General features: G+C 44.9%; 1 protein-coding gene across 11 annotated transcripts in view; it reads left to right on the forward strand.

Moving 5' to 3' along the window:
* Mbnl1 (muscleblind like splicing regulator 1) overlaps positions 1-14,494 on the forward strand; it is a 193,670-nt gene that overhangs the window by 28,881 nt on the left and 150,295 nt on the right. For 2 of the 11 annotated variants that reach the window (XM_046431486.2, XM_046431490.2), the window contains exon 1: positions 1,806-1,979. The exons of 3 other annotated variants lie outside the window; for them this stretch is intronic. Coding sequence is in view for 6 of the 8 variants with exons in the window: in XM_046431487.2 (XP_046287443.2) it covers positions 2,312-2,494 (183 nt within the window). In the remaining 2 variants the exon portion in view is untranslated. Of the gene's footprint in view, positions 1-1,805; positions 1,980-2,169; positions 2,495-14,494 lie in introns of those variants that run through there. 6 more of the 11 variants (XM_046431473.2, XM_046431478.2, XM_046431487.2 and 3 more) reach the window with 5 other exon arrangements.

Here is a 14,494-nt window from a genome sequence, read left to right on the forward strand (position 1 = left end):
CCCACACTCCAGTCACTCTCCCTCCTGGCTGCTGCCGCAGGTCTTTCTGCAAGTCCAGACTCTGTTCACTGTCCTGACTGCACAGGCCTCTCTAGCTCATCAGTTCTCAGAGTAAAGCCACAACTCTTTTGGATTATCAACAGTCTACTTTTAGCCTCAACTGCAGCCACTTCCCTGTGGGACCCTCCCTCCCTTCTCCTGGAAAGTCTGGAGAGGCTTGGCTGTGCTCTCTGTCTCCATTGGAACTCAGCCCTCCTTTCATCTTCTATAGCCTTTCAGGGCACCAGTTGGGGGAATTCCTCCAGGAGGCCTTCCTGACTCTCCCCAGGGTCCTCCTTGGCATGCCCCCACAGCTAGCACTGTCCCTCAGGCAGAATTAATTGGGTTGCCTCTTCCCTCTGAGAAGTGTCGTCTTTGAGTGTAGGAACTCTCTTATCCATTCTTGCATTTATGGCATAGTAGACATTTGCTGTAGTTGTGGAAATGAATACTCATTGAGAAGAAAGGAAGTCCTAGTAGCTTGTAGCTTGGGTAGTTACTGATTGGCAAATAGAAAGTACCCATCCCTGTTCTCTGAGAAAGTGTCAGTGTCCTTTTACTTTGTTTCAACTGTGTGGGGACTTGGGTACTTTTTAATGATTAACACTGAGAAGTGGCACCGTTTAATCAACTTATTTCTTCATTCTGGAAGTGATCAGTACAAAGCATTAACTCAAATATTTTGTGCATGTAGCCAAGGGTTAAGACCTCAGTTCTGTTATTAGTCTTTCTAGAAGATTCTGTACTTTAGCACTGTTCCTGATGTTTTCCTTTCTTCTTTTTAAACTGGCCTCTCCCTTTTCTACACTGCCCAGTGACCTCTCTGGAGGTACATTGTGCCATACCTACATTTTGTCTCAAATTATGTCCCAAACCTGGAATAAACATTCTCAGAATCATCCCTGGGCAAGTTACTCAAATTCCTTAATTTTGAAGGAAATCCTGTCCCCAAATCTTCAAAACGTTATCCCCTCACAGCAGCCCAGGGTTCTTTCCATTCGAGGTGCAGCCAAGCTGCATCTCAGGCGCCAGTGAATTATGATTTGAGGCTTTTTTCTTTTGCTTAGGCAACGGCATGGCTTATTTGCCTTGGAATATTTCAGTATCTTGGAGAATATTTTCTTCTACAGGAGGATCTCTACTTTCTGTACATCGCACAGCACAGAGCAGGCAATTCGGGGGTTTTCACAACCCAACTATCATTCATGAACACGATGGGACGCTGGTCTGTATCTGTGCTTGTGCGACAACCAGTTCTACCGAGGACTTCCAGACCAAGCGCAGCCTGTTCTGAGACAGATCCACCCCGCAGTCCTGCGGATGCTTTTCCCGCCCGTTCCAGCCTTCGGGTTCCAGCACCGTGGGTGCGTCTTTGGGCGGCAGCGCCCTGGGAGCCTCAGGTTGGGGCCTAAGCGGAGGCTAACCTTCAGACTAACCTTGCCGGCGCCCTCGCCAAGCCGCGTCCGGGCCGCTCCGCGAGCCCGCGTGCCCGGGGGCGGCCGATGGCCAGGGCGCGGCGCGTCCGCAGAGCGCGGGGCGCGGGGAGCTGGGCGCGGGCGCGGGAGCGGGCGCCCGGGCAGGGCGGCGGGGCGCGGGGGCGGCGGGGCGCGCGGGGCCGGGCCGGGCGCGGGCGCGGGGCGCGCGGGGCCGCGCCGTGCGCCGCCGCGCGCGCGCTGCAGCTGCGAGGCCGCCGGCTTCCTGGTGGGGCTGGGCGGCGGGGGAGGGGCCGCGCGGCCACGGCGGAAGCGCAGCCGGCGATAAGAGGCCGCACCGCGACATGCAACAGCCTTTCCACTGCGGCTGAGCGGGCGCGGCGCGCGCGATGCTCGCGTGACGGGCGCTGACAAGTTGGCTGTCCCCGCGCGGCGTCCGGAGTCATGACTCCCACAATGCCTCGGGCCCCCGCCGGGCAGTCTGGCTGCCCCGAGAGCGTGTGAGAGGTGAGCTGCCACCTCTGCCCGCGCATTGTTCGGGCCGTGGGCTGCCGCCGCGGCGGGAGGGCGCTCGCCGGCCGGGCGGGGCGGCGGGCACGGGGGCGCCGCGGCCGGTCTGCGGCGCTGCGGGCGCTGTCACCGAGGGCACCGGGGCGCCGGGGGCGGGGAACAGGTGCGTGGAGTGGACGCGCAACTTGCCGGCCTGTGGGGAGAGCGCGGGTCCTGTCTCCGCTCTGCATCCCTCTTCCCGGGCGGCGGTCCAGCCCGGTTTCCATCTGGGCCAAATATGTGCACGCAAAGGTTAATTCTCTGCCTGCTACCCATAAATTACGCATGACATGTTTAGCTGGGCTGCCTTATATGGAGAGTGCTGTGTTTCAGTCCAGTTTGTTTTTTGCCAAGTTTGCAGGGCGGAAGACGCCCTGCATGAGAAGGCTGCTGCTGCTGCTTTTCCTTCTTCTGCTTCTTCTTCTTCTTTTTTTCATCGTTTTGTAGTGCGTCACTCAAAAACTGTAAGAAAAGTAAGTATAAGAGGCGCTCTGGGTGGAGCCGCAATTGGTTGATTGCATTGCTTTCTTGAAAGGTCGAAAAGAATGAGAAGTAGTTGGTACTTGGGTTCTGGTTTTTAGACAAAAGCAGGACAAATATGTGGCCCCCCTCCACCCACTTTTTTCTTTTTTTTTTTTTAAACGGAGCCGGAATCTGTTATTGGTAGTAATGTGTCATGTGAGAATACTTTGATTCCAGAGCCTGTAACACGAGCAGGTATATGGTGGAGCTGTGCCTTCCCGGCTGGGCTCGCTCTGGGCGCTTTACAACTACAGGGTGTTGATACAAGACGAATTGTGCTCTTTCGTCTCAGGGCCTGGAGCCTCTGCGGCTGCTGGGATTCCGAGGTGTATTTCCCTGGAGTATGCCTCCCCATGAAAAAAACCACCGAGGAAGCAGATGCCGGAAAGGTGACTGCCACTCTCTTGGCCGTGTGTGCCCACCAGCGCAGGCAGGCACTGTCGGTTGCAAATGCATCCTCAAATGCCATACTCCAAGGAATTTCTTAAACAAATTAATAAACCCAGAGAAAAGTCATAATTTAATTAATGCCTTTGGATTTGCAGGCCCTCTGCAACGTGCTTTGAAATACTACACCAGTGGACGTCCTGTTCCTCCCTCTTGGGTTTGAACACGGTGTCTGTTTATACAAAGAGGGCATTTAGTACATAACTATTCTATAGCAGCCGGATTGAGCCCTGCCACGGTCTCTCTCTGGGTTCAGAGTGCTGGTGTTTTCTCGCCTTGTTGCTGTTGAGATAAAATATCACTCTGGCGAGTTAAGACGAAAGTTGAACAACTTCAAAATTCATCCCAAGAATATGAAGTTCAATACTTAGAATGTCTTGGGTGTGGAGTGATAGCCCACACAGAATAAGTTATTTTGTAGCCTGTGAAAGCACACTGCTGTCACTTGGGTCTTTGCTTCCTTAAAGTTGGTGACAACTGCGGTTCCAGACTCTTTTAGGAAACCTGAAGTGTTCCCATTTTCCCTGGTTTTGTGCATTTGCTTGGGGGTTACATTTTCTTTTTATTGCTATGTTGTTAGGCCTTCTTTCAAAATGCAGACATAATTTTCAGTCTTCTTAGTTTAATGCGGGGTTTCTCGCTGAGAACTACAAAAGTTACCTTTTGTGCTTTAGAGAACAGGTTAGGTCAGCGCCAGCAAACCTGTTCATCCGTCTGTAATTATACTGTCACTTAAGACATAATAATCGGGTTTTATTATTATTAAGAGACTCTGCAAAACCTCACATGTGCCTAGTTGGATTTTTTCCCTCATATAACTAGAACAAATCTATGTGTAGATGTACAACTGTGGTACTCTGTGCACTTGTGCCAAAGAGAAACCAAAGTTCTGTGTGGTTCGAGATGATATTACTGTGTTTACACTTCCATATTTGAGGCAAACTTAGACTCCAAGTCAAATTCATTAAACTCTATTCCAACATTCTGTTCTTCCACTGGGCACAGAATTCCTATGAAATGAAACACTGGGTTCTCTTCCAGAACAAGAAGAGATTCTTCCAAGGTTTCTTCTTGGGGGAGAAAAGAGTAAAATCGTATATCTGATTGAGGAAGAGTATATGACTTTGTTATATAAAATTTCCTGTTTTCATTGTAAGCAAAAAAAAAAAAAATTGCTCTTGCATTTGTGACTGCCATCATACATTAGGCCTGCATTTGACATACCTGTTTATAGAAACACAGTAGTCTTCCTGTACCTGCTGGCTTTCTGCTGGGTTTTTGGAGATGTACAGACTAGAGAGCACCTCAGGTCCTACTTGGAATAAGTTTGAAAAGAAGAGGTGATTGAAATTTTTATGCTCTGAGAAAATGACATTCAGGTGGGCCGAAGACCTGAGGGTCAGGGGCATGGAGGGAGGAGGTGAAGTATGTCACTGAATGATTGGCTCAGTGTGAAGTCCAACAGCCATGCCATGTCTATAGAGAAGTTACACAGGAGGATGGTGAAGTGTCTGGCCTAGTGAGCCCAAAAGCTCCATGGTTTGGGGAATCTAGAAGGTGCTATCCTGTCAGTCACTAGCCTTATGTTCCTAGAGCACTTGAAATGTGGCTTAGTCAGATTGAGGCTTCCTGTAGGGTAAAATGTGTACTGATGTCGAAGACTTCAGACAAAGGAAAAAACAGAACATCTGATTAATGTCTTTATATTGATTATATGTTGTAATGATAATGTTGTGGCTGTTGGCCTCAGTAGATCTTGTTAGGTTAATTTCACCTGTTTCATTTTACTTTTTTACAGTGGCTACTAGGAAACAATATAATAAATGTGGCTGACATTATATTTGTATTGGAGAGTGCCATTCTAGAATAAAGAAGGAAAACAGTATTCTGAGAAAAAGAGTTTGCTGGTCACAGCATAATGAAGTTGACTTTTAGTTTGCAAGATAAAGAATTTATTATACATAGAAATGCCTTATTTTTCTTATCCATTGTAACCAAAATTTGAAAAAACATACCACCTTACATCTATTTTTATTTCCTGAAAACTACTACTTAGTTTAGAGATTTAATGGTGAGGTCGTAATAGCAGAGAAAAGGCTTATAATTAGGAGATGAGTCTTAACACCTCTCAAAGGCCAGAATAGAGTATGATTGCTACTTGGGAACATTTTAGAGACACTGTAGTTATCATTGTCCTGGAGTTACCGAACATAAACAAGTCACTAAAATTTATTTTAAAGTAGAGTTTTCAGTAAATAGCAGTTATCCCCAGAAACTTAATATGTATTTTCCTCTGCTCTAACTTTCCTTCTTGGAAAATAAAAACACCCAACACATGCATACGCAACCCTTGACCTAGTGTTAATACAGGATTCACAGGAGCAAAAGCTTGTCACCAGGAGGGGCTCAGGCCTTGTTCAAGTGTTAGGAAAGGTAAAAAGAGGTAATGTCACAGCTTGGAAGAACTCGTGTGCGCAGAGACATGGTCTGGAGACAGCGTCTGGCTGCAAACAAAGCACGATGGCACAGGTCCTAGAGACATTCCTTTCAGATACTTTCATCACTGAAGTCCATTGTGCCTCGCACAGTGAATCTGGAGCCAGAGAAATGTGGTTCTTTTCTAACCATATAAAGTATGCTTGCTGGTATTTTCTTGAAAGACGTCAAAAAGAGATGGATGTACTGGGCATTCTTGGAGGCAGGAGGACAGGTTCCACGTGGAGCGAGGAGAAGACTGCTTCCTGGCTTGGTGGCCTCTTGAATCTGTCTTCTGCAGCGCAAGGCCTCAAGGAGTTACGTGGAGGATTGGGGGATGATGATCCCATTAACTGCATTGTTTCTGATGAGTCATGGGGCATATTCACTGATGGCTGGAGTGTTATTGATTGAAAAGCAGAGGATGTAAGAAGAGCTATTGACATGCAGCATTAAATGTCTGTGGACATATTTTTATTTTTAAGTTCGAGGTAGGAAATTGATTTTTATGTAATATTTTTCATACTCACAAATGTACATTTATATGAGCATATAGCCATATCCTTGAAAAGAGATCAGAAATACCTAGTAAATCTATGATTGTGCGTTGACACCTATTTTTAGTCTTTTAAAACAGAAATTCACTACATCTCTTTCAGATAATCACTCATGTTTCTGAAGAGGTATCTTATCACACATGCCTGGAACATTCACAGAATTAATCTTTGAGAGACTTGGTGTAGGGGGCATGTATTCGGCACTTTTCCCACTACTTTTGAGATCTTGTTCTAGGTTGCTGTGACTATTCTTTGTTTAAACCATTAGAGGAATAATTACTCTCAAGGTTAAATGTAGACATGTTGGGTAGAATATAGAACTGCTTTTCTACTGAGGTCAGTTATTTCAAAAAGGTGGAGATGTTTCTAGAAGAGTACATGGTTCATGTAGTATGTCTGCTCCAGGAGAACAGCTGTTGCTTCTTTTGACATTGTTTCAAGAAATGGAGAGAGTGACTTTTACCTGTCCCCAAAGGTACTTGGTGGAGGTACAGGGGGTGTGCTCTCCTTAGGTGGGCAGATGCATGCATGGGAATATGGGTGTGGAGATGCAACTTTTGCTAAAGCAGCTGAAGTAAGTTTGGATACTCGGTGCTAAATGCCATGCTATTATTAAAAATTGTGGTAAATATACAATCCACAGACCACTGTTGATAGCCATACAGGTGGCAACTCCATTCTAGTCTCTCGTTAGTTAAAAAGAGATTTTCCACCCCCTCTGGAGGCATTTTTTAAAAATTTATATTCGACACTGGATTTTTTCTACATTTTATTTTTTTAAAAATTGGAGGCTATTAACTAAAAATGAACTTGTTTTAAAGAGTAACAAGATTGTAGGATTATGGGGATAGGCTTAATCCTGTGAAATGAATAGTCTAAGGCTGGTTTGTAATATTAATTTATCATGTAAAGTTGATTTGTAGGTGAATACATACTGTGAGACATACCCTACTAGCTCATGAAAATCTACCGAATTTAGTCCATATATCCCCCTCCCACCCCTACTGGCAGTCTGCTGAGGGGAATGAAAGTTTGGAGCTAGCTATGAAACAGAAACAGCACTTTAGAGTTAGGGCTAGGAAACATGGCACATAAGTCCCCACACAGAAAAGGTAGGTCCATGCAGCTCAGACCCATGTGCCTATAATAGAGCAGATAGTTTTGCAATGAAGCATGCTTGGGTTTCTCATTACTTAATTTCACCTTTACCAAAATCATGTTCTCTTAAGGAGCATTGGTGACATCTGACTGCATTTCCCATGTGTGCATGTACCATCTAGACACGGGGTTTTCCCACATGTTCTTAAGCCTTTTATCTGGCAGACGTGTATTTTTTCCCAATGATCTGTACTAGAATGTTGATAGAGTACGTCATTAGTGTTAGTGAAAACCATAAAATCAAAGCTTTTTATAGTTACATACATATCAGAAAAACAAAGTGGGTAGCCAAGGCAAGCAGTGGATGTAGAGAATTTGCCCAGGAGAAGCTTGATTGAAAGTAACCCAACTCTTAGACTAGATTACGATAATAACTTGAATGTGTGCCCAGAATTCGTATATTAAAGTTCATCATTGCAAATGATACCGAAACATACCAAAAAACAGTGATTTAATTTTGGAAAATAAATGTGCATAATGAACAGCAAAGAGAGAAATACATGGGCTGAAGGGTTAGAATCAGAAACAGCCCAAGTATCTAATTTACCGTGACTGAGTAAAAGTGACCCCAGACCAGAAGGTTTGGCTGATGGTTTTGGACATAGGTACGAGTGTCCTATCTTGAATTCAGTTTTATGGGTGTTCAGAAACCTTTATGATACTTTAAGGGCCCTGTCTGTGAAAAGTATTATAGCAATGTCTGTAAGTTTTGTACTTAGAATCTCTGTGACCAAGTAGACTCTTCCAGAACATTCTTAAAAGCAGGATAAAGTTCTATATGCAGTGAAACTGTAAGGAAGTCAACAGTGAAAGGCTTCTACAATCTTCCCAGTACATGGGAAGCATGTACTGTGCTGACCAGTACAGGGTCAGAATGAGGCCTTATTCTTTGTATTCATGTTGGGAGAATATCACAGAGTTTTCCTGAGCTTGCCTTAGTGTCAGCATTCAGACTGTCCACAGTTCATTGTATCAAAATTTTTTCATCATCTGTTTAATAATCTATTTATCAGTATTGCTGATGATACTAGAAACAGTACATTAACATTTTATTTGTTTCTCTCTTGTCCCATTATAAGAGAACTTTCCTTTCAGGGAACATTTCAGGCTCCCTTGGTTGGAGGAGATACTCTTTCATTTTCTAGTAGAAACCAGGCGGGCTATTCAGTGAGGGGAGGTGAGCAGAGGCGGGGCCAGGGCTTGCTGCTGGGGACAGCCCTGAGCTGGTGGCTGGACTCAGGATTCCCCTCCAAAGGCCCCTCATTGATATTTGTGTGGACTGAATTTTGGTTTCACAAAGCAGAGTTGGGAGGGCACACCAGTTCCTATGAACATTTCAGTTTGTTTTCAAAGTCCAGTGTTTATTGAGTGTAGGTGAGCTACCCAATAGACCTCATGGGGCATGGCACATTTGGAAGGTCAGAACTCCTTAGTAGATACAAGTGATGACAGCCAGATGACTTTCATCATTTTACTGTTGTATCTGTATATATTTATTATTTTTTGTTGATTTCTTGAAAGGAAGAACAGATTTAAGGGAAAAAGTTTGCTCTTCCCATGGCTTTAGTTTCTACATCTCTGAAATTATAACATCTAAATAAGTATGATCAAGTTAACAGAATGCCTCTTGCTGTACATCTCTTTACAAGGTCTCATTTAGTTTTTTCTGTGGCTGTAAAATAGGCCTTGACCTTGGCCTTCAAGGAGCTTCTTTGGTCATGTGCATAGATCAGAGGCTTCATTGTTTTCTGATTTCCATGTCCAAATTTTTAACCCAGATTTTTGGCCTCCCCTAATATGTAAAGAATCGCATACTTGCGCTCATTAGGATTTCCCGTGCGTCAGGTTGAGGCTGATGTACTCATACCTGTATTCTCTGGGACGGCTTCATGAGGTGGGCATGACCAGTACCCTGGATTCACAGATGGGGAAACTGAGGCACAGGTCTACTTCTTGCCCAAGGTTATTTACCTAGTAAGTAGCACAAGGAGTTGAACCAGGGTGGTCCCATTTCAGGACCCATGCTCTTATGTGAAAGAATAGAAACAGATTTTTTAAAATGCTGTGTTGGCTGCTGATAGGAGGTTGAGGGCATGAACTCTTGGGGTACTTGAGGAGTCATACTTGCTGCAAACACACCTGGGAAGCTCCAAGAGAGTGGGCGAAGAGGAGGCGGGTGGAGGGAGTTGCGAGAGGGCACCAAGGCTGGGGAGAGGCCGAGCAGGTGGAAGGAGGCTGCGCTGGGCTTTGGACACCGTTGAGGAGCTTGGGAGAGTATAGCAGGTGCTGAGCACGAGCTGACCTTGGCGAGGGAGTTGACCTCATGGAGCTGTGCGCTGGTGACTTTGAACAGAGGAAGGATGGGGCACATGGATGAAGTCCAGATTCTGGGGTTGGCAAGCAGAATGTGGGACCACGTGGAGACAGGAATAAGGGGCACGGGATTAATGGCTGCGTGTGCTGGGGACGTGTGCCAGGCCCAAGGTCCTGAGGTGAAGCTGATGAGGCCAGCATGGGAAGCTTTGGTTTACTACCAAGGATTTAAAGCATCTTAAGAATTAAAAAGCTTCCTATCCATCAAATCCCTTATTGAGAACTTGACTGCTTTCCCTGAGTATCATTGCTATATTAGAATAAAGAATTATATTTTAAAATATCAGCAAGAGAGTGTCTCATCAGGGCTTCTAACTCGACTGGGTCGACGATACCATCAGTTCCATTACTGGTTGTGCCAGGCCTGGGCCATGCTCAGGACCTGATGGGCTACAGAAGGCCACCGAATTCTCCATCCTGACTTGGCCCTTCTGAAGTCAGTACAGCCTGATCTTTACCGTCTGTTGCTATTTGCTGGGAAGTGTCTCAGTGTCCACGCGGCCTGCCTGTGTGACCTGTCCTCAGTGATAAATAAGGCAGCAGATAGATGCATGATAAAGCGAGTTTGCAATGTGCTCAGTGTGGCTGACATTTGTCCTCCTCAGACCTGGCTATTTTAGGGAGGGTATCAGTATAACTGTGTATTCTTTTTCCTGGAAATAAAAATCCTCGGTGATCAGTCACTCTTCTAAACAGAGCGATTTGCCTATGGGAATCACTAAGTGTTGCATTTGGCTCATGGCTGTGCGCATGGCTGTGATTCTATTGCATCCCAGCAGAAGGCTTTCTGTCAGAAGCCCTTTGACTGGAGACTCTTGCCCACTTGTTCATATAAATGACTTAGCATAGCGTAAGCAGAATATGTCACAGTAATGATAGATCATCTTGTATTCAATCACATATAGAGAAATCCCCATGAAACCAAGACAGTTTTAAAGAAAAAGATCATATTTGTAAGTACTCACCATTTATTATTAATTTAGGTTCTCTAGATCCAGAAGAGTAATATAGGAATCATACTGTTTATATGTCTTTAAATACATAGCATGTTTATATGGAGCTAAAGAATAACCTTGTGATGTCTTGTCTTGCCTTTGCTATGCACTGTTAGTACTGAGGCAGAAGCCAACTTTGAGTACATGCCTTTACGGTATCTGGTCTTTGCCTTGTGCTATACAGATGCATTGAAAATCATTTTGTTATATTAAGAGAATGCTTTAGAAAGTCTTCCTTTTTAATTAACTAAGACAAAACAGTATTGAAATGAGAACTTCTTCTTGGCCTTCTCTATTATTGTACTGATTTTAACTAGACTAATTGACTCCAAATGACTTTGAGCCCTTGTTTGAGTTTTACTGCTCCACCATTCAGGGAAAGCTGTGCTGTCAGTTTGGGGGCATTCCTAGGAGGCATTTGGTATTAAGTACCTCCCTGAAAGTCTTCAAGAGATTAGATGGACAAAGTGGTTGGCAACAGCAAGGACACCAGAAAGTCTCTGACCTAGGGATAGAGAGTCTCTCTGAGGCAGTGCACTGCCTTTCCACTAGATAATTTGAAAAGTGCAGAACAGTAGTAGTTCGAACTATTGAAAAATATATACCTCAGAGAAAATCCTGCAGAGTGCTTTGGTGAGGCAGGGGGATACTTGCTAAATGTTGCATAGTGGAAATGACTATCAGAGGAATATAGTTTTGAGGACTGGGATTTTTTAAGAGCATTTATTATATTGGGAGCAATTAACATAGGAAGAAGAATATTACATCTACTTCTAAGTAATGGGTTAATGTCTACTAAGTGCCCAGGTCTTTCCCTCTCAAAAGTTACTTTATCATGTTAACAATAAGACCATAGAAAGGTCAATTCACCTTTTATGTTCTGCTAAATAGTCAATTAGCACACATATTTGGAGCACCTATTAGAGTCAAAAGAGAGTAACAGATCAGGAGAGGAGGCTCTCCAACTGAGTGACAGTTTCTGACTTTCTCTCATGAATAATTGAGTTGGGGAAAAACACACAGGAGTTAACAATGGAGACCACACAAGGAAAACCAAAGGAGGAAGCTCAAAGAAGGAAGGAAATTCAAAGAGGAAGTCTCTGGAACTGAATGGCCAGGACCTCTACGTGGAGGCCTCTGAAAAAGGTCTGGGGGTGCAGCTCTCTTTGCAGATGTGGAGGGAAGCGGTGCACACAGGGCAGATGTAATGGAGCAAGCTGTCACCCCTGAGCGTCTTCTCTGCGGGAACCATGATGGGCTTGTGTTCTTTTCTGTGAAAGGCGAGGTGGGAGAGAGCACCCTGGCAGTGGTCACAGTTATGGGCTCATGGTGCTGACCAGGACACTGAGACTCAGAGAGGTTAATGTAACAGCTAGAAGTCAGGTCTTCTATTGCATCCCAGCTAGCATCCCTTCCCACCCCGTATGATTCTGCCAGGGGTGAGGGTTAAGGTTCAAGTTTACAAGACAGTCATTTAAAAACTTTACTCTTATAACAATGGACACAGGTCTAGGAAATACAAATTTAATTTAAATGGTTGTCAGATTTTCATGTTTATGCTTTGGTGTTGAGATTATAAACGGTATATAGTTTGGCAAATGCTTATAATCTTTGTTCCTTGGATTTGTAAAAACCGAAACACATATAAGATAGGGCTCCTGTTTTGTGGCAGGATGAGGCTGATAGCATGTGCTGCCTTCTGCACATGCCCTGGCACTTGCGTTGGGCTTCCCCTCAGAGAGGGACTGACTTGGGAAGTTCAGAGGCAAAGCACCGTTGTCTCTCGGTATCCCCAAGAACTGGATTCCAGAACACCCCTTGGTTCCCGACATTATGGCTGTGCAGGTCCCTTATATAATGTCCTACATGTTTGGCCTGCATTTCTAATCACCTCTTGATTACTCACAATACCCAGCACAGTACAAATGCTATGTCCGGGGCTGTCAGACTGGCAGGGAAAACTGTCCACATGTTCTGTGCCGACTGAAGGTTCTCCAGTGTTTTTCTCCAGAGCCTCCAGCCCGTGTTTGGTTGACTGCAGATACAGAGCCACAGCGGCTCAGGGCGGGAGCAGTTATGGCACCATGCAGCTTCCTCAAGACGTGGTAGGACCGCAGGGCCCAGCCCTGCCCACAGGTGTGATTGTGCCTGGTGCTTTCAGAAGGCACCCTTGTCACCCATCAGTCTGTGCCGTCTGTGACTGCCCCTGTGACTCAGCTATGTCTTTAAAGGATGAGCCCTTCTGAGGACATGTTCTGTAGGAGACCTTTCCTTGGCTAGCAGCCGCCTCTCTTGGGGAGCTGATCAGGACATATCCCAGATAGAGTCAGATGTGGTTCAGAAAAGGAACGTTGTCTTGCTCTTGGCATCAGAGCAGAGTGTTCTGGTGCAGTGTTGACTGTGTGCTGCTGTCACACCTGGGCAAAGGGGGAGGAAGATGTGCCTGTTCTCAGAGTGGTTTCCTGTATAGTGATAGAAACGTTCACCAGTGAGTTAGGGCAAAACAAAGTGGGCACAGAGGAGCCGAGAATAGGCTGTTTGTGGGCAGAGTGTGGAATTTGCTTAAAACCATTCAGTGAAGCATTCACTCTTTAGTCATTTTGTATTAGAAAAAACAAAATCCACCTATAATTTTACTAAAATGATATGACTCATTGCTTAAACTTTTTTTAAAAAGAAGTTTTAAAAAAAGTTTTTAATAAATAAGCACAATCTAACCATAGTGTTATCCTGAATTAGGCAGAAGAGATTAATTTATTTTTCATTTTGGTGCTTATGGAGCAATGTGGGGACAACTAATTCCTGTGAATCTTTTCCACATTAACTCCTGATTTAGGGATAGATTCAAACACTCTGTATTGACAGTCAAGTTTCAGAGCCTCCAACTTTTTCAGTAAAGAAAACCCATAAGCGAGAGGTGAACATGCTTGGTTACAAAGGGTCCTGGGTGTGCGCACCATGCCTTCGCCCCCACTCTCCTTTGGGTGCAGGAGATAGAACTGTGTTCTGCAGGCCAGCTTCTTGGCTGCACATGGTCCTTGTCAGGAGAGGTGTTCCTGGTTTCCAGGACTCCATCTGCCCTCTAGGTTAGAAAACTAGCTGCTTCCTAATTTCAGAAAACTAGGTGTAATTTAAATATTTGTTTAAAGCCCCCTGCATGAGAAATTTTACTCTAAGATTGTGTTTGAAATATTCAAGAGCAATTTGGGATATGATTTCTGATTTTCTGAAGTTCATGGCTTAGAGAAAATGGCCCATTCGTGAGTGATATAAAGCAGAACAGCCACCAAGACCTCAGCATTACCAATTGTGATATTAAAAAACTGGGTTCTCACCTGCACAGTACCTGTTCACTTATCTAGGTGAGTGTGGCTCTTACAGGACTCTGAAAATTAGGATTGCTCTCCTGACTCACTGGGAGATGGGACTTGGGGACCTTCTGGGTTAGGAGATTTGCTTGGGTGGTACAGCCAGGTGTTTGAGGGCTGAGACTCAGCCCAGGGGTCTTGCTGTTTGTGGGTGTGCTTGTTGGTTTCCATGGTGAATAGAAATATCCAGATCAATGCAGATTTGAGGCTGACTCCAGGTTAATTCTGAGAAGACTGAAGGGAGTGAAATGGGAAAGGAAGTTTTTGAAGCATTGCCGTCATAAAACAGCAGACATGAATGGACTTTGAAGTCTCACTGGCTTAGGAAGGAGTCCTGTGTCAAGTGGCCTGATCTGCTGGCATGGTTGCACAGTATTCTGCTCCCACCTGATATCCTCGGCCCTAGCACTCTCTAGGATCAGCAAAATCTACTTTTAGACTCAAAATCATCACCACCTGTGAAGTTTCTGATGTCGCTTCTGAGTGACAGAGCACTCTGCCAATTGCTCTGTTGAGTGGCTTGCTACATGGCCAAATTCTGTTTGTCCTGAGCCCCCAAAGAGCATAGGAAATGCTAT

This window comes from Marmota monax, unplaced genomic scaffold (assembly GCF_021218885.2).
Source record: "Marmota monax isolate L192 unplaced genomic scaffold, Marmota_monax_Labrador192_F-V1.1 WCK01_AAM20220418_F8-fsc00022, whole genome shotgun sequence".
Taxonomy (NCBI): Eukaryota; Metazoa; Chordata; class Mammalia; order Rodentia; family Sciuridae; genus Marmota; species Marmota monax.